An 18,527-nucleotide genomic window follows, 5' to 3' on the forward strand; every position below is an offset into this window, starting at 1 on the left:
CTAGCTTGGAGGGCACTATGGTGTTGAATGCTGAGCTGTAGTCTACAAACAGCATTCCGTAATATTTAGCAGATAGTTACAGTCCTCTGTTCTGATTGGTCAAGTGGTATTCCAAGAGGTCTGATATTCTGTATAAAAGCACTAGGATGCCTCACATTTTTATGAAGTTTGTAATGTTCCATACAGTCTGTCAGTCTGTGTGTTGTTTGGTTACATGCAACTGCTGATTCTGCTTTGGCTGATCCTGCATTGGCTGAAAATTTTCACATTTCTCAATTTTTTTGTTTTTATTTTCATGAATTTTTGTTACAGTACATATTTAATTACTCATTTTAGACACCTTTGAGGCACACCTCCTCTGGGAATGCCCGACTCCCAAGAAGTGGGTCCGTCTCCATGGCAACAGGGCTCGGCTACATATGCACGTCACTTTGAAAGGACGATGCGTGTGCTTTAGGCATGTGAAGTCCCTTTTTGGATTCTAACCAACACTAAAAAGTCCTCGCGTGTTCAACAGTCACAGGGGAATTATAGTGGATACTATGATCATGAGCCCCAACAGCCTCTGAAACGTTCTCTCAGGAAGAACACACCCCTCCATGAACATCACTAGGCACTGGCATAATGACCGAACGTTTATTTGATTTTCAATTAACCAACCTACAGTATTTCTGTTAGCAAAAACTAGGCAACAGCTTTGGTATAACCAACATGAAAATTGAGTCGAAAGCAGCAACTAAAAACAAAATGTTTTTCATTTTGGTTCGTTCTGAGCAAAAACAGTATTTTTTTATTCTGGTACTCTCAGGGTCCTGCCCTTAGTTTTGGGTTTTTTCCCTTTGGGGCAGAGCCCTGACATGTATGTGTTCTATGTCTGTTTTATGTCTGTGTCTGGATTCAGCCACTTCAGTTGGTTTGATTTATTTACTCTGTGGCTGAGTCAAGGCACTTGTGTTTTGTCTCATGCTGTGTGAATGCACTTGGGATTGTGTTTTCTCATTCCCTCTTGCATTCATGTTGTCTTCAGTAATAACCCCGCCCTCTCGTTTGCCTTGTTATCTGTCTGATTATTAGTTGATTGTTTTCACCTGCCCTTCTCTTTATCTCCTTGTTCCTTTCCTATTTAACCCCATTGTGTTTGTAATTTTTTTGTCTTGTGCCAATTTGTTGTGGGATGTTGCTTGTGTTTTTGTCCCTTGTTAGGTCGCTGTCATTCATGTTCCTGTCCAGTCGGATTTCTGTTGGTTCCCCATTCCAGCCCATCATTGTGCTGTCGCACTGGACTGTGTTTGTTTTTCCCCTTTGGGGTAGTTTTTGTTTGATTTTGTTATATTTTGTATAAATTAAATCCCTAATTGCTACTCTACATTTGAGTCCTGCCCTTTCCTCAACCCAAACATGACAGGTTCAGATGTTCTGCAGTCTCATTTTCAAATGGTAACCGGATAGTACACAATAAAAAAATCAGTTAATGTTCTTTTTCAAATTAAATGTACTATGAATGTTTTGCTTGTATCTGGATTAGCCGTGCACTTAAATGTGGTAATTATACATAGTTGTTAAAAAGGTCTTTATTCACAGAATGGGACATCCACAACAGGCAGTTAGGCAAAGCAATTTGTGATGCAGCAGTTTCCTTCAGGATCAAAGCACATGTTTAATTTTTACAGGCAACATGAAGTGGTGCAGTTTCAAATTTTACTGTGATAAACCCTTTGGTCTTTCATTTCATTAAAAAATTATCAGAACAAAATTAACCGGTTATAACCGGTAACTAGCATTTAAAAATAATACGTTTCACTCCGGAACAATTGAAAATTACTGTTCCCCTTTTTGGTTACGTTCCACAAAAAAATTCGTCTGTTTACAGTTTTTGTTCCTTGAACCGTTTTTAGTGTCTGGTTAAAAGTGACTGTGAGCAGAGAGCTTACATATAACTAGTTTTGACAGCTCCTGATAAAAGGAAAAATGATTGGGATCGGTATAGGCTGTAATCATCCCTAATGTATGGTGTCTGCTTGAATGTCTTTACTCATATTGGTACTCATAACTTCTCATTTGCATAAAGTTAAACGGTATCACTTTACAATAAGATTCCATTTGTTAACATTAGTTAACAACATTAGTTAACATGAACTAACAATGAACAATACCTTTACAGAATTTATTAATCTTGGTTAATGTGAATTTCAACATTTATTATGCATTTTTTAAATCAAAAGTTGTATTTAAAATTAACATTTAAAATTAACATTAGTTAATGCACTACGAACTAACATGAATTAACAATGAACAATTGTATTTTTATTAACTAACATTAACAAAGACGAATAAATTCTGTAAAAAAATATATTGTTCATTGTTAGCTCATTATACCTAATTCATTAACTAATGTTAACAAATGGAACCTTATTGTAAAGTGTTACCAGTTAAACTTTTCTGAACTTTTTTATGTCGCTGGACTTGCCCGCATTGCATGGCCACTGACAAGTCTCACGAAAAAAACGAATGACTTTTGGTTGCTTTGTCACACAAATTGCTGTAAGTGTGAATGTTTTGAAATTGTTGACATACTTTTTAAACTGAACACGTTTAACAACTGTGCCTGTTGTTTCAGCACCTAATGTGTGCAGGACTTTGGTGTTTGGTGGATGGGGACACGTCATGTAAGACCAAACTGGATCCACCACTAGATGGCACAGAATGTGGTGCTGACAAGGTATTGACCATAAAATAGTGGTAGTGTGAAAATTGCAGTAAGTACAGAATTCACCCTTAAACCAAGTAACTTTGAAACATCTTTCTCAGTTTCAGTTTTGGTGTTGTTATTGCATTTTAATTTTGTAGAGCAGTTTGGTGTCATAGATAGGTTAATGTGTGTGTGTGTGTGTGTTTGTGTGTGTGTGTGTGTCAGTGGTGCAGGGCCGGTGAGTGTGTCAGTAAGACACCAATTCCCCAGCATGTGGATGGAGACTGGAGTCTATGGAGTGCATGGAGCATGTGCAGCCGAACATGTGGCACAGGAGTGCGCTTCAGACAGAGGAAATGTGACAACCCCCCGTAAGCCTTTTCATCTTTTTCTCTTGTCATGAACACACACCATAACCTCATTATCCTCCCCATCCAGAGATGATGTGACTTGATGCAACTATCCCTCCCCACCGTGATCATATTTGTGTTTTGGCAGAAACAAGCTTTTCCCTCACTCTCCTTCTTCTAATGATTCTGACTCTCTGAGTGCCTGACAGCCTGCCCCAGAGCTTGTTATATACGTGTGTGTGTGTGTGTGTGTGTGTGTGTGTGTGTGTGTGTGTTTAGAACATTATGTAATAATTCAGAGTTGAGCAAAAACAATTAACTCTTTGGTTATTGCCAACACAGGACATTGTGCCAATAGTTAACAGTGGTCAAATGTACAAACTTCTAGTGTCTTGTTCGTATTTGTGAGGTAATCATTATTTTGCGCATGGGCCACCTTGGATTGTAAAACTCTTGGAGTTGCGTCAAGCAAATGAAAGAGTGAAAAGGGAGAAAATAAGGCTGAAAAGTCACGTTTTTTTTTTTTTTTTTAAGGCACCATAACAGAAAAGAGTGTGATAAAAAACAATATTTGAATGTTTATGACATAACACATAACAGTGCTTTCAAGGCAGCAAAAGAATAGTGCTAAGTTTTTTTTCATTAGTTAAGGTTTTAGGCTTTGGTTCTGCTTGCTGCTTTTGCTGTATAAAGGTGACTATAGATCACTTACAATTCAGCCTCACCAAAAAACAAAAACAAACAAACAAAAAACCTCACAATCTTAACTTATTTAAGTGTGGGGACTTGGGGTAATGTAATAATTACCAGAACTTCTCCTTGATTTTAATCCCGTATGAATCAGTCATGTCAGTAATTTTCCTGGACTTTATATGGACTGTGCGTTCCCACGCAGCTAAAGTTAGAGCGTCTTTTACCTATTATAAATGCCCTGTAAAAATAACCCCTGGTTATACTAATCCCATGCAAACTGATATGCTGGTAAAAAGATAGTGAATCTGCACTTTCCAACCCGTGAACCCTTTAAATATCGCTGTTTCTCAAATTCTCCAAATGTCTGAAGTTAAAGAAAAGAAGACACCAGAAAATGTGAGACACACTCCAAAACTTCAGATAATGCTGACTGTTGCTTATGGACTGATGCATGCTTTTTCTCATGCATTTTATATTGTTTTATGTTGTGTTTATTTACCCATGTAAAAAAAAAATAAAGAATATAGATTTTTTTCTTTGGTTAGGAAAATTAGAAGGTACACAAGCATGTAATATTGTGATTTGAGAAGTTTGAATGGAGGAAATTGTACTGAGCCCCGCATATCGGAAAAATTTCTGCAGGGACAAATAAAATTACATAATGTGAAGGGATTGTCAATATTTTTATTTTCAATAGGATTACAGGCTTATAATGTTAACAGTTCTGTTTAGCCAAATATTCCAATCAGTTTCTTTTAATAATTACAGATATATTATATGGTGATGTTTAATATTTCCTGCATAATGTGTAAATCCAGTAGACACACCCCCATCTCTGCGATTTCTACAGACATCGCTTGTCCTGTCCGAATCGACAGTAAATAGTACAGACTTTCCCAGTAATAATTACTTTACAGACATATGCCAGGAAAACAAATCCCATCCTAATAGGGCTTAAGTTTGAAAATCTCCCATTGACATACATTGATAGAATGTTAGTCCTTCAAATTGTAACCAACAGTGATGCCGTCTTCGTGATTAATTTGCATAAATATAAGAATGAAGACCCATCGAAAATAATATACAAATATAATAATGAGATCTTGAATGGGAAATGCTCAAATTTTCAACTTGTGCGTATTTTCATGCATCAGAGATAGTGCACGTGAAAATCACGTAAAACACAGCTACGTGTGTCTGATGAGAAGCATATTCAGAACGTGAGATTAAGGTAAATGAATTTGCTTCAATGGAAAAAATGGTCAGTGCCCAATTTTCTCAGTCTCAGATAAAGCCGTTCCACCTTCCTCTTCCATTTCTCTGAAAGAATGTGTACCACGTATGTGTTACATGAATAGAACACATTAGCACATTTCTTGCATGCGGTGGCGATTTTGCGTTACCGCGATACAGATGATAATCCAAAATGTATACCAGTTGCCAAATGTCTACTGGTTTATCATGTCTATCATGTATATCGCCCACCCTTAGGTAAGGGTTTAAAAAAATAAAAAATAAATAATATATATATATATCCTCCTGGAAACAAAGTTGTGTTTACAAGGTACAGGGTGATACAATGATTTAGCCATTGAATTCTCAGATCACAAAATCTATATACATTTTCTGCTGTTTTTTTTTTCTGTTTTCCATACAACTGTTCACAGAGACTGTAATGCTATTATTTGATTTTTATTTTTTTTTCAACACTAGTCTATCATTGAGATGTAATCTATTTCCGAGATCCCATTTCCTAAATGGTACATAAAACAAAATAAATTGTTGATGGCCGCCTTACATGTTGGTTAGACAGTCTCTGCCTTTCTAAGTTGGTGGTTCTTGGCCAGAATAAGTTGCAATGTAAACTTTAATGAAAATGTTGGCTTTTTCATGATGCTACGTCCATGCCAATAAGAGGCAGTACAATTCTCCAAGTCCACCATTGTATCGGCCATTGAAACATCTACAAAACATTACTGCTTCTTTAAGGACCTTTACAATTTCAAAACATTAACTTTTTTCTGGTTGACAGCACTGAGTTTGTCATATTTGGTTCATGTTTGCCCTGCAAAAAAAAAAAAAAAAAAAAAAAAAAAAAAGAAAAAGCTTAACTAGCTTGCAATCCCTTGATGGTCTAGGCTGGTTTTTGCTGCTAAGTGCTGGCTTGGTGCTGGTCTAGCTGGTGGACCCAGCATAGCCATGCTTTTCACCAGAAAAACCTAGCTGGTGAAGCTGGTTTACCAGCATGGTCTTTCTGATCAAGATGTTACAGACAGTTTAAGTCTGGTGTCAGATGCCAGCATACCACCATGAGCATCCCATGCTGGGGGACCAGCACCCAAAACACAACATAAGCTGTTGACCACCAGAGGTCACCAGAAATGGTGGTCAGCAGAGTGGGTCAACAAATAGAATGCATAACTGTATTTTTCTGGCTTCTGATTCTCCAGGCCTGGTCCAGGAGGCAAGAACTGTCAGAAGGCCAGTGTGGAGCACAAAGTGTGCGAGGGACCACCATGTTTGAAAGGTCTACCCACTTTTAGAGACCAGCAATGTCAGTCACATGACCGACAGGCCACCAAGATGAAAAGGCAAATGTGGACAGCTGTGATCAATGATGGTAAGACTAAAAACACTTCTACACTTTTAGTTAAGAATGTCTATATACAGTTGCAATTGAAATTATTCAACCCTCCTGACCAGCAATACATTCTGGTGATGTGAATTAAATCAACTAAAACCTCAGTAAACAGTCAAAGTAAGTTTTTAATACACATTTGAGTATTTTTAAGAACAAAGAGTTCAGTTTACCCAAATTTTAAAATAAAAAATAACTAATTCTCTCCACAAATGTCATGTCAAAAATATTCACCCAAAGTCAATCGTTGTGGAGCATCCTTTATCCTTAATAACAGCAAATAAATGTTTCAGGTGTGTTCTCAGGCTTCAGACACCTCTCTATTAGAATTTTTACACATTTCTCATCAGCAAAAGCTTCCAGCTCATTGACATTCTTTGGTTTCTGTGCTGCCACTGCTTCCTTGAAATCCCAGCAAAGGTTTGCAATGGGATTTTAATGATGGACTGAAAGGGCCATTTAAGGACATTCCACGACCTATCCCTGAACCAGATTTTGGACAACTTGGATGTATTCTTGGTGTTATTGTCTTGCTGGAAATCCAGTGATCACCGAGCTTCAATTTACACACTGAAGGCATCACATTTTTCATGCCAAAATGGCCTGATACCTGAAAGAATCCATGGTGTCAGTCACATAGTCAGGATAGCCGTTTCCTGCAGCTGCAAAACACCCCATAACAGGACTGACCCACCTCCATGCTTGACTGTGGGGATGGTGTCGTTCTTGTCATCACCTTGTCATCTTATTCCAGACATACTGCTGACCCATGGGTCTAAATCTCATTTTAGTTTAGTGTCATATCACAAAACATTCTTTCAGGTCTCCGCAGGTCTTTCCTTATTACTTCTTGAATATTCAAGTCAACATTTCCCTTGGTGAAGTTTTGCTTACTTCCACACCCCAAGAAGGTTGCTATTGTACCATATTTAAAAAAGAATTATGAATGGTGCTGCCAACTTCGTCTATTGGAAATTTAAGTGCCTTGGAAGTGTACTTTTAGCCATGACCTTTCTTGTGTAATTAAATAATCTCCTCTATTTGCTTTTGAGACAGCTTATTTTTAATTGCATTTTTTGCATAGAAATACATTTTTGCTTACAACTTACATTTTAAAACTTAAATAAGTGCCATTGCAGATTGATGACTTAATTTTGTTTTAAAACAATTACTTGTGTAGCCTTACATATTTAAGAAACAGCTACATGCAGTAGGGGTTGAATAATTATGACATGGCTGTATTTTTAAAAAGTCCTGCTATTTACAAATATTAGGTTATATATTCACACTATGACTTTGAATGTGTCACTCAACTGATATAGATGTAAAGTTTAAAAATTCTGGGTCATCAGAAAAGCTTACCTTTGTAAATCCTTACTGTCTTGGAGGGGTTGAATAATTTCGATTGCAACTGTAGCTGCTTCCTATAGATATTTTTTTAATGAAAAGAAATGTAAGTTATTTTGAGCTGTAGCCTAGCTGTTAGCACACATGCTACAGAAGTGTTGAGCTGTGGTACTCATGCAGATAACACATTTCCTGATCCCATTCCCCATCATTTTCTGCTGTCTCTCTACTATCTATATGAAAAATGAACAAAATGTACAAAAGAGAGAGAAAACATCTTGGTTACTGTTGTAACCTCCGTTCCCTGATGGAGGGAAAGAGACGTTGTGTCAATGTAGTGACACTAAGGGTCGAACTTGGGAACCCCAATCACCTCTGATATTTGAGAAAAGGCCAATATGAATTGGCGAGTGGTATTTGCATGCCACGCCCCTGGACATATGGGTATAAAAGGAGATGGCTTGCATCCACTCATTCAGGTTTGTGCTGAGGAGCTGAGACAGTGTCCCGGTCATTTCAGCGGGTAGTTCAGTGTTGTGGCAGGAGGGACACAATGTCTCATTCCCTCCATCAGGGAACGGAGGTTACAACAGTAACCAAGACATTCCCTATCTGTCACTTACTCAACGTTGTGTTGATGTAGTGACACTAGGGTTCCCTATACAAAACACCACAACCAGCTGAACTGTGTTACGTGGATTGGCGGTGAAGATGCAGGCAGGCTACTGCGTGCCTAGTAACAAGTGCACACAGCCCCATCTTAACCTTCCCAATGCCCCACATAAGTTGCATAGTCCCTCGGGGGGGGGGGGGGCAAGACGTACTTGGTCCCAGCTAAGTGAATTTTAATTTTCAAAGAGGAAAAAAGAGAAAAGGTCGAGACAGCTGATGCGATCTATTCCCATTGTAAGTATGTCCTTGTCGGTAATCCCATATGAGGTGTTTTCCATGGGACAGTTTCCCTTGGTAAACCTGTGTCTTCCCCTGGGCAGAGCTCTTCACTGCCACCAGTCGCTGCGCATGTAGAGCTCCTCCCTTTCAAGAGAAAAGGTCAAAACAGCTGATGCGACCTATTCCCATTGTAAGTACGTCCTTGTCGGTAATCCCATATGAGGTGTTTTCCATGGTACGGTTTCCCTTGGTACAATGGGAATAGGTCGCATCAGCTCTTTTGACCTTTTCTCTTTTTTCCTCTTTGAAAATGAAAATTCACTTAGCTGGGACCAAGTTATATTCACGCCTGGGAAGGTGTTCTTTTCCCCCATGGAGAAAGGACACTGCAGAAACCACATCCTGCCCGAAGGGAGGTTAACATGTGGAGAGCACATCACATGGACTTACCCACCGGGAAGTACCACAAATGGAAAGGAGCCCCTGCGGTATGTCCTACCTGGAAGGGAGGAGCTTTACATGCGCAGCGACTGGTGGCAGAGAAGAGCTCTGCCCAGGGGAAGACATGGGTTTACCAAGGGAAACCGTACCATGGAAAACACCTCATATGGGATTACCGACAAGGAACCACTACATAAAGAGCACCTATCCCAAGTACAGGGGGATACATAGGGTGTACTTCATGAGTACTGGGCCTGGCATCGAATTCCTCTGCTGAATTCGCCTGCCGCAGGGTGTTGGGGAAGGAAAGACATCCAGGGTTCGCTGGTCCCAGGTACTCACGTGGACAAAAAAGTGCACGTTATTCCCTCAGGGAGGGGAAAGTTGCTGAGTGCAAACGGTACACCTCAGCCAGCTGCCCACATATTTACCTGTTCGTACCTGCTAACACACGGGATGAAACCGGCTCAACCCGGAGATTGTAAAATCTTGCAAAGGTAATGGGTGTCACCCAGCCTGCTGCTCTACAGATGTCTGTTAGAGAGGTGCCGTTCGCCAGGGCCCAGAAGGATGCCACACTCCTTGTGGAGTGTGCTTGTACACCCAGGGGGCACAGCAAGCCCTGGACCTGGTATGCCAAAGCGATGGCATCCACAATCCAGTGGGCAACCCTCTGTTTGGAGACAGCCTTCCCCTTCTGCTGTCCCCCAAAACAGAAGAAAGAGCTGCTCAGAGCATCTAAAGCTCTCTGTGCGGTCCATGTAAACACAGAAGGCACATACCAGACACAGCAATGACAAGGCTGGCTCTGCCTCCTCCCAGGGCAGCGCTTGCAAGCTCACCACTTGATCCCTAAAAGGGGTAGTGGAAACCTTGGGCACATAGCCCGGCCGGGGTCTCAGGATCACATGAGAGTATGCCGGACCGAACTCTAGGCATGTATCGCTGACAGAGAATGCCTGCAGGTCCCCAACCCTCTTGATGGAAGTGAGCACAGTAAGGAGGGCCATCTTCAATGAGAGGGCTTTTAGCTTGACTGACTCCAGGGGCTCAAATGGGGCTCTCTGTAGGCCCAGCAAGACTACAGAGAGGTCCCACGAGGGAATGAGGCGTGACCTAGGAGGATTCAACCTCCTGGCGCCTCTAAGGAACCTGATGATCAGGTCATGCTTCCCCAAGGACTTACCATATACCGCATCATGGGGTGCCGCTATGGCGGCCACATACACTTTCAAGGTGGAGGGGGACAGCCGCCCCTCCAACATCTCCTGCAGGAAGTAAAGCATCGACCTGACTGTGCATCTCTGTGGGTCTTCACCTCGGGAAGAACACCAATTCGCAAACAGACGCCACTTCAAGGCATACAGCTGCCTTGTAAAGGGAGCTCTGGCCTGAGTGATAGTGTCTACCACCGCCGGCGATAGCCCAGTTAGGTCTTCCATGTCCCGTCCAGGGTCCAGACATGGAGGTTCCAGAGGTCTGGGTGCGGTTGCCAAATCGTGCCCTGTCCCTGAGAAAGGAGGTCCTTCCTCAGGGGAATTCACCAGGGAGGGGCTGTCGCGAGGAGCGTGAGCTCCGAGAACCAAGTCTGGGCGGGCCAGTATGGTGCCACCAACACGACTTGTTCTCCGTCCTCCCTGACTTTGCACAGAGTGTGTGCAAGCAGGCTCACTGGGGGGAAACACATATTTACACAGGCCCCGGGGCCAGCTGTGTGCCAATGCGTCCCTGCAGGGAGTACCATAGCAGGCAGTGGAAGGATTCCTGGGAAGCAAACATGTCTATCTGCGCTTCACCGAATCGACTCCAAATCAGCTGAACCACCTGGAGGTGGAGTCTCCACTCTCCTCTGAGCGTCAACTGTTGCGACTGCACGTCCACTGCGCAATTGAGTTTGCCTGGGATGTGAGTGGCCCGCAATGACTTCAGTCACTGCTGACTCCAAAGGAGGAGATGGCGGGCGAGTTACGATATGTGACGTGAGCGTAAACCTCCTTGGCGATTTCTATATGCTACTGTCACCGTGTTGTCTGTCCGATGTAGCAAATTAGCTTAAAAGGGAATTATTTATAATTAATTATAACTGGTTATAATTAATAATAAATATTTAGATTAGATCTTAGAATTAACTGTAGCAGAATCGATATTACAATTATTTGATCTGTCCGTCCAATATAAATATGTAGCAAATTATCTTAAAAGGGAATTATTTATAATTAATTATAACTGGTTATAATTAATAATAAATATTTAGATTAGATCTTAGAATTAACTGTAGCAGAATCGATATTACAATTACTTGATCTGTCCGTCCAGCGAGCAGACAATATAATTATTTATCAACTCTTGGAAGATTACTTTCCTGGCCAAGGAACGATAGCCTTCCTACTTATACAGTGCTAGCAGTAGTTTAGCATGTAGCAAGGAGCAACATTCAGTGACTTTGAATTGTGAGCGGAACACAGAGACAATCAATTGTGAATATAAGGGATTTAATAAATGAAACTATAACTAACATACAAACAAACTAAGCAAAACATACATATATAGAATGAAGGAAAGTAAGGAAAGGAGAGAGAAGAGAGCAAAGAAGGCAGTATTTCACATCAATTAACCACAACCTAAATGAGAATCATCAGAGGCACAATTCACCTTAAAAGGGGTTCAAACTTAAACGCGCATCTAATCAGTTGTAAATGGTTACTTGCATTGGTTTGTTGCTGAATAAGAGTCTTGATGCGGTAGACGAGGTTCTCGACGATTTCTTTAGGAGTGAGTTGAAGAAGTCCACAGGAAATCCACAAAGTTACTTGAAGGTAAACACTGCCAGAAGGTTAAACTCAAGAGAGAGTTTTGGAGTGTGTTGGTCTCAAGAAGAAGAGTTTTGAGCGATGATTAGTCTGCGTTCTGGAGTTTTACTAGTTCATTGCCACACCCATTTTGTGGGTGGAGTGGCCAATCAGAGGCATGCATTTTGAGCGGGAGAAACATCCTTTGTCTCCATTTATGGCCCATTCGCATTTTATTGCTGATCTGGACCGCTAGTGCAGCTTTTAATTCAAAACATAGTAAGAATTGTTTGATGCATTTCACGATCACATGGTGTACATTATTGTGTGAGAAATAAAGAGAAGATCATTTTGATACCAAGAAGGTAACCTCCAGACGATATTAAAGCAGAGATACACTCATACACTTGAATATAGGCATTTAACGTCTAACTAATACAAGTAAAGGGTTTTAACTAAGTTAATATGATAGGGGAATATACATACAACACATGCATATAGCAGATACATTTATAACTGCTTACTATGGCCTAAATAGAGAAAATGTCTTTAGGTGTGTGTGTGACGTGTATTGGAATTACTGGAGACAGACAACTGCTCTGGTGCCTGGCATTGGGGTCACCCATTATGGTGTGAGAAATAAAGAGAAGATCATTTTGATACCAAGAAGGTAACCTCCAGACGATATTAAAGCAGAGATACACTCATACACTTGAATATATGCGTTTAACGTCTAACTAATACAAGTAAAGGGTTTTAACCAAGTTAATATAATAGGGGAATATACATACAACACATGCATATAGCAGATACATTTATAACTGCTTACTATGGCCTAAATAGAGAAAATGTCTTTAGGTGTGTGTGTGACGTGTATTGGAATTACTGGAGACAGACAACTGCTCTGGTGCCTGGCATGGGGGGGGTCACCCCTCTTTCTGTGGAATGTGTTTGAAGCTTGATGGAGACACTTCAGAGGAGACCTGTTTTAGCATCCTTTTGATAGTGATAAAGACCATCTGCAATTTAGCACCCATATAAATGTAAACGTGGAGGCCAGGTCAGTAATTTATATGCAAATGTCAAAAGGCTAAAAGGTATTTTTTTCAAACAAAGTTTTTTTCAAACAAAGTGTAATTAGCCATCACTGATCTTACACAGACGTTACAACGAACTTAACACGTGCTTGTCCTGGATCAACGGCCGAAACCTCCGCAGAGCCAGCAATACTGCCAGAAACTCGAGGCAGTTGATATGCCAACGCAGTCGAGGTCCTGTCCAGGAGTCCGAGGCTGCGTGCCCGTTGCAAACAGTGCCCCAGCCTGACTTGGACATGTCTGTTGTGACAATGACACGCCTGGACACTTGTTCTTGGTGAACCCCTGCCCGTAGAAATGCAAGGTCCATCCAAGGGCTGAACGTGCAGTGACAGATCGGTGTGATAGCCACGCGATGTGTATCACGGCGCCATGCCCATCTCGGGACTCGAGTCTGAAGCCAGTGTTGAAGCAGTCTCATATGAATCAACCCGAGTGGCATAACCGCCGCTGAGGACGCCATATACCCCAGGAGCTCTGAAATTGTTTCAGTGGGACCGCTGTTCTTCCCCTGAATGACTTCAGACAATTCAGCACCAACTGAGTCCAACTCCATCCCGAGAAAAGAGATGCTCTGCACCGGGGAGAGCTTGCTCTTTTCCCAGTTGACCCGAAGCCCCAATCAGCTGAGGTGTCTGAGCACACAATAAATCTCGAGAGTGAGCTAGATTCAGCCAGTCATCGAGATAATTGAGGATGCGGACGCCCACTTCCCTTAGGGCAAGGGATGGCTCTGCGACTTTCGTAAAGATGCGAGGTGACAGGGACAGACCGAAGGGGAGGACCTTGTACTGGTATGCCTGACCCTCGAAGGCAAACTGAAGGAACGGTCTGTGTCGAGGCAAAATCGAGACATGAAAGTACGTGTCCTTCAGGTCTACTTCCGCGAACCAATCTTGATGCCGGATGGGCCCGATTCAATACCGGGCAGGGCCCGATTCAAAGCTCGCAGGTCTAAGATTGGCCGCAACCCACTGCCTAGTAGGGGCTGTAAAACCCCTTCTTCATCTCAGCTGGAGGGACAGGCTCTATCACGTCCTTCTCTAGAAGGCCTGCGATTTCCACATGCAGAACTATGGCATTCTTGCCTGCTACCGAATTAAAACGGACACCATTGAACCATGGTGGGCGCCTGGTGAACTGAATCGCATAGCCGAGTCGGATCGTCCTGACGAGCCAGCATGATGGGTTGGAGAGCTCTAACCACGCCTCCAGACTCCATGCAAGGGGCACCAAGGGGACAATCGCCTTTGACATACCTGTGGATGGGGCCTCACGGCAGGGCAGAGCAGGAGCTGCCACGTCGAGAGGCCTCGCATCCCAAACTCATGGCTGTGCTGAGAGAGATGTTAGAGCACTTACCTTGCTCTGCGTACCCACCATATGACCCAGCAGCACGCCTGCTGCGAGTGTTCGATGTACGGCTGTCGTGAAAATGACATGCCTGGACACTTGTTCTTGGGGAACCCCTGCCTGTAGAAATGCAAGGTCCATCCAAGGGCTGAACGTGCGGTGACAGATCGGCGTGACAGCCACGCCATGTGTACCGCGGCACCATGCCCATCTCGGGACTCGAGTCTGAAGCCAATGTTGAAGCAGTCTCATATGCATCAACCCGAGTGGCATAACCGCCGCTGAGGACGCCATATACCCCATGATGGGTTGGAGAGCTCTAACCATGCCTCCAGACTCCGTGCAAGGAGCACCAAGGGGACAATCGCCTTTGACATACCTGTGGATGGGGCCTCACGGCAGGGCAGAGCAGGAGCTGCCACGTCGAGAGGCCTCGCATCCCGAACTCATGGCTGTGCTGAGAGAGATGTTAGAGCACTTACCTTGCTCCGCGTACCCACCATATGACCCAGCAGCGCCCCTGCTGCGAGTGTTCGATGTACATCTGTTGTGACAATGACACATCTGGACACTTGTTCTTGGGGAACCCTTGCCCGTAGAAATGCAAGGTCCGTCCAAGGGCTGAACGTGTGGTGACAGATCGGCGTGATAGCCACACGATGTCGTGAAAATGACACGCCTGGGGAATGAGGAAAATGACCCAGAGAATGAGAAAACCGCTCTTTTTTTAAACGAAAGTGCCGGATACCCTTCGGCATGCGGCAAAACCATTAAAAAGGGAACGAAAGATTCTCCTCTCGGCCCTCCACCAGGGGATGGAGTGGTCTGTATACCACCTCCTGGTTGACAGTGGGTCTCCTCACCCCTGGGTTGCCCGTCTCAGGGACGCTTCGAAGCCCTCCTGGGGTCCTTGGCACCAGACCGAGGGACGGGGGGCATCAACTTCCTGCGGGAGGCTCTATACTGAGACCGAGCAGTCTGCTTGGGCTGTGGCAGAGCCGGTGTTGCTGCCGTAGGTGGACGCCCTCGGTGACGAGCAGATGGGGTACAGGATCTCGGCAGCCTGTAGGTTGATTCACGGGGCAGGATATGCTGGATCACCTCCGTCTGCTTCTTGACTGCCGAGAACTGCTGGGCAAAGTCCTCGACAGTGTCGCCAAACAGGCCACCTTGAGAGATGGGGGCGTCAAGAAAGCGAACTTTGTCGGCATCCCTCATCTCTGCAAGGTTGAGCCACAGATGGCACTCCTGGACCACCATAGTGGACATCGCCTGCCCGAGAGCCCGCGCCGTGACCTTCGTCGCCTATCAGAGCTTTGGCCTGGTGGACCTTTAGGAGGGCCGTGGCATGCAAGGCAGAGGCAGCCTGTCCAGCAGCACTGTAAGCCTTGGCTGTCAAGGACAACGTGAACTTGCAGGCCTTGGATGGGAGCCTAGGATGATTCCACAAGGTGGCGGCGTTTTGTGGGCACAGGTGCACCGCAATCGCCTGCTCCACCTGAGGAACCTCCGTGTACCCCCTGGCCATCCCGCCATCGTGGGTAGTGAGAGCAGAGGAACTCACAAAGCGGGACCGGGCAGTAAAAGGTGCCCGCCATGACTTTGTGAGCTGCTCATGTACCTCTGGGAAGAAAGGAACTGGGGCAGAGTGTGGCTGTGTGCGGTGCTCTTAGCCCAGGAACCAATTGTCCAGCTGCAAATGCTCAGGGCAGGGTGGAGGGTTCCGCTCCAGCCTGACGCTCGCGGCAGCCCGGGCAAGCATGGCTGTCAGCTCTGCGTCGGCCTCTGACTGGGCAATCGCACCAGATGGTGGGAGCCCGGCCAAGTCCTCAGCGTCAGACGGCAAAAGCCCGCTCTCTGATGCTGTGATCGATACCTCATCCTAATCTCGAGCCCCGAATGAGACATTAAGCCCGCCCTGGGGCGAGCCGCCTGACTCATCCATGAACTCGAATGGTGGAAACAAGCAAATCAAATCAAATCAATCAAATCACTTTATTGTCACACAGCCATATACACAAGTGCAATGGTGTGTGAAATTCTTGGGTGCAGTTCCGATCAACATAGCAGTCGTGACAGTGATGAGACATATACCAATTTACAATAACATCAAATTAACACAACACAATTTAAACATCTGTTATACATAATTACACTCAACTTAAAACATCAAATTAACACAACACAATTTAAGCATCTGTTATACACATAATTACACTCAACTTAAAACATCAAATTAACACAACACAATTTAAACATCTGTTATACATAATTACACTCAACTTAAAACATCAAATTAACACAACACAATTTAAACATCTGTTATACACATAATTACACTCAACAATATACAAATAATAACATACACTGTACAGTATACAATATGCTGTTTTTGTTTTTGTTTTTTGTTTTTTACTATATAGATACACATTATTCAATAAAAATTAAAAATTAAAATATATATAAAAAGTATATATATATATATATATATATATATATATATATATATATATATATATATATAGAATGTACAGTATTGTACTGTATTGACATTCAGGCTGTCGGTTGATAGTCAGTTGTTAAGAGAGACATAATATAATAATAGTAATATAATTTATGACAGTCCGGTGTGAGATAAAAGAGTAATAAAGTGCAGGGCTGATGTATTTTGATCGTGGGAGATCAAAAGTTCAAAAGTCTGATTGCTTGGGGGAAGAAGCTATCATGGAGTCGGCTGGTGCGGGTCCTGATGCTGCGATACTGCCTACCTGATGGTAGCAGTGAGAACAGCCCATGGCTCGGGTGGCTGGAGTCTCTGATGATCCTCCGAGCTTTTTTCACACACCGCCTTGTATATATTTCCTGGAGGGAGGGAAGCTCACTTCCGATGATGTGTTTGGCAGTTCGCACCACCCTTTGCAGTGCTTTGCGGTTGTGGGCGGTGCTATTGCCGTACCAGGCGGAGATACAGCCAGTCAGGATGCTCTCCACAGTGCAGGTGTAGAACCGTGTGAGGATGTGGCGGTTCATTCCAAACTTCCTCAGCCGTCTCAGGAAGAAGAGGCGCTGATGAGCCTTCTTCACAACGACTTCAGTGTGGACAGACCATGTGAGTTCCTCAGTGATGTGGACACCCAGGAACTTAAAGCTGCTGACTCTCTCCACTGGTGCTCCATTGATGGTGATGGGACTGTGTTCTCTGTCTTTTCTTCTGAAGTCCACCACAAGCTCCTTTGTCTTACTGACGTTGAGGGAAAGGTTGTGCTCCTGACACCAGTGTGTCAGAGTGTGCACCTCCTCTCTGTAGGCTGTTTCATCATTGTCAGTGATCAGACCTACCACCGTCGTGTCATCAGCAAACTTAATGATGGCATTGGAGCTATGTGTTGCCACACAGTCATGTGTGTACAGGGAATACAGTAGTGGGCTGAGAACACAGCCCTGCGGGGCTCCAGTGTTGAGGGTTAGTGATGAGGAGATGTTGCTGCCTATTCTAACCACCTGGCGTCTGCTTGACAGGAAGTCCAGGATCCAGCTGCACAGCGAGCTGTTTAAGCCCAGAGCCTGGAGTTTCACATCTAGCTTGGAGGGCACTATGGTGTTGAATGCTGAGCTGTAGTCTACAAACAGCATTCTCACATAAGTGTTCTTTTTTTCCAGGTGGGAGAGAGCAGTGTGTATTGTAGATGCAATGGCATCATCAGTGGAGTGGTTGTTGCGGTAAGCAAACTGCAGTGGGTCAAGATTGAGTGGCAAGACAGAGCAGATATAATCTCTGATTAGTCTCTCAAAGCATTTGCTGATGATGGGGGTCAGAGCAACAGGACGCCAGTCATTTAAACAAGTTATTTTTGATTGTTTTGGAACAGGCACAATGGTGGATGTTTTAAAGCATGTGGGGACTACAGACAAAGAGAGGGAAAGGTTGAAAATGTCCGTAAAAACACCAGCCAGCTGGTTCGCGCACGCTCTGATGACGCGGCCTGGAATGCCGTCTGGCCGTCTGGCGGTATTCACCCGTCGGAAGGATCGGGTTACATCCGCTACAGAGACGGAGAGTGAACTAACCTCTGTAGCTTCGGCCGTGAGAGCTCTCTCCGCGAGGGCGGTGTTATTTCCCTCGAAACGAGCATAAAAAGTATTTAGCTCATCCGGTAGAGAGGCAGCGGTGTTCATGGTGGAGTTTTTATTCCCTTTAAAGTCCGTGATGATGTTAATTCCCTGCCACATGCTTCTGGA

The 18,527-nt window shown here is 43.7% G+C and overlaps 1 protein-coding gene across 3 annotated transcripts in view; it reads left to right on the forward strand.

Moving 5' to 3' along the window:
• The window catches only part of adamts17 (ADAM metallopeptidase with thrombospondin type 1 motif, 17), a 329,457-nt gene that overhangs the window by 115,621 nt on the left and 195,309 nt on the right, over nucleotides 1-18,527 (forward strand). For all 3 annotated transcript variants that reach the window (XM_051711565.1, XM_051711576.1, XM_051711587.1), the window contains exons 11-13: nucleotides 2,618-2,719; nucleotides 2,915-3,060; nucleotides 6,183-6,352. In XM_051711565.1, coding sequence (XP_051567525.1) covers nucleotides 2,618-2,719; nucleotides 2,915-3,060; nucleotides 6,183-6,352 — 418 coding nt within the window. The remainder of the gene's footprint in view (nucleotides 1-2,617; nucleotides 2,720-2,914; nucleotides 3,061-6,182; nucleotides 6,353-18,527) is intronic.

The sequence above is a fragment of the Myxocyprinus asiaticus genome, chromosome 1 (assembly GCF_019703515.2).
Source record: "Myxocyprinus asiaticus isolate MX2 ecotype Aquarium Trade chromosome 1, UBuf_Myxa_2, whole genome shotgun sequence".
Classification (NCBI taxonomy): domain Eukaryota; kingdom Metazoa; phylum Chordata; class Actinopteri; order Cypriniformes; family Catostomidae; genus Myxocyprinus; species Myxocyprinus asiaticus.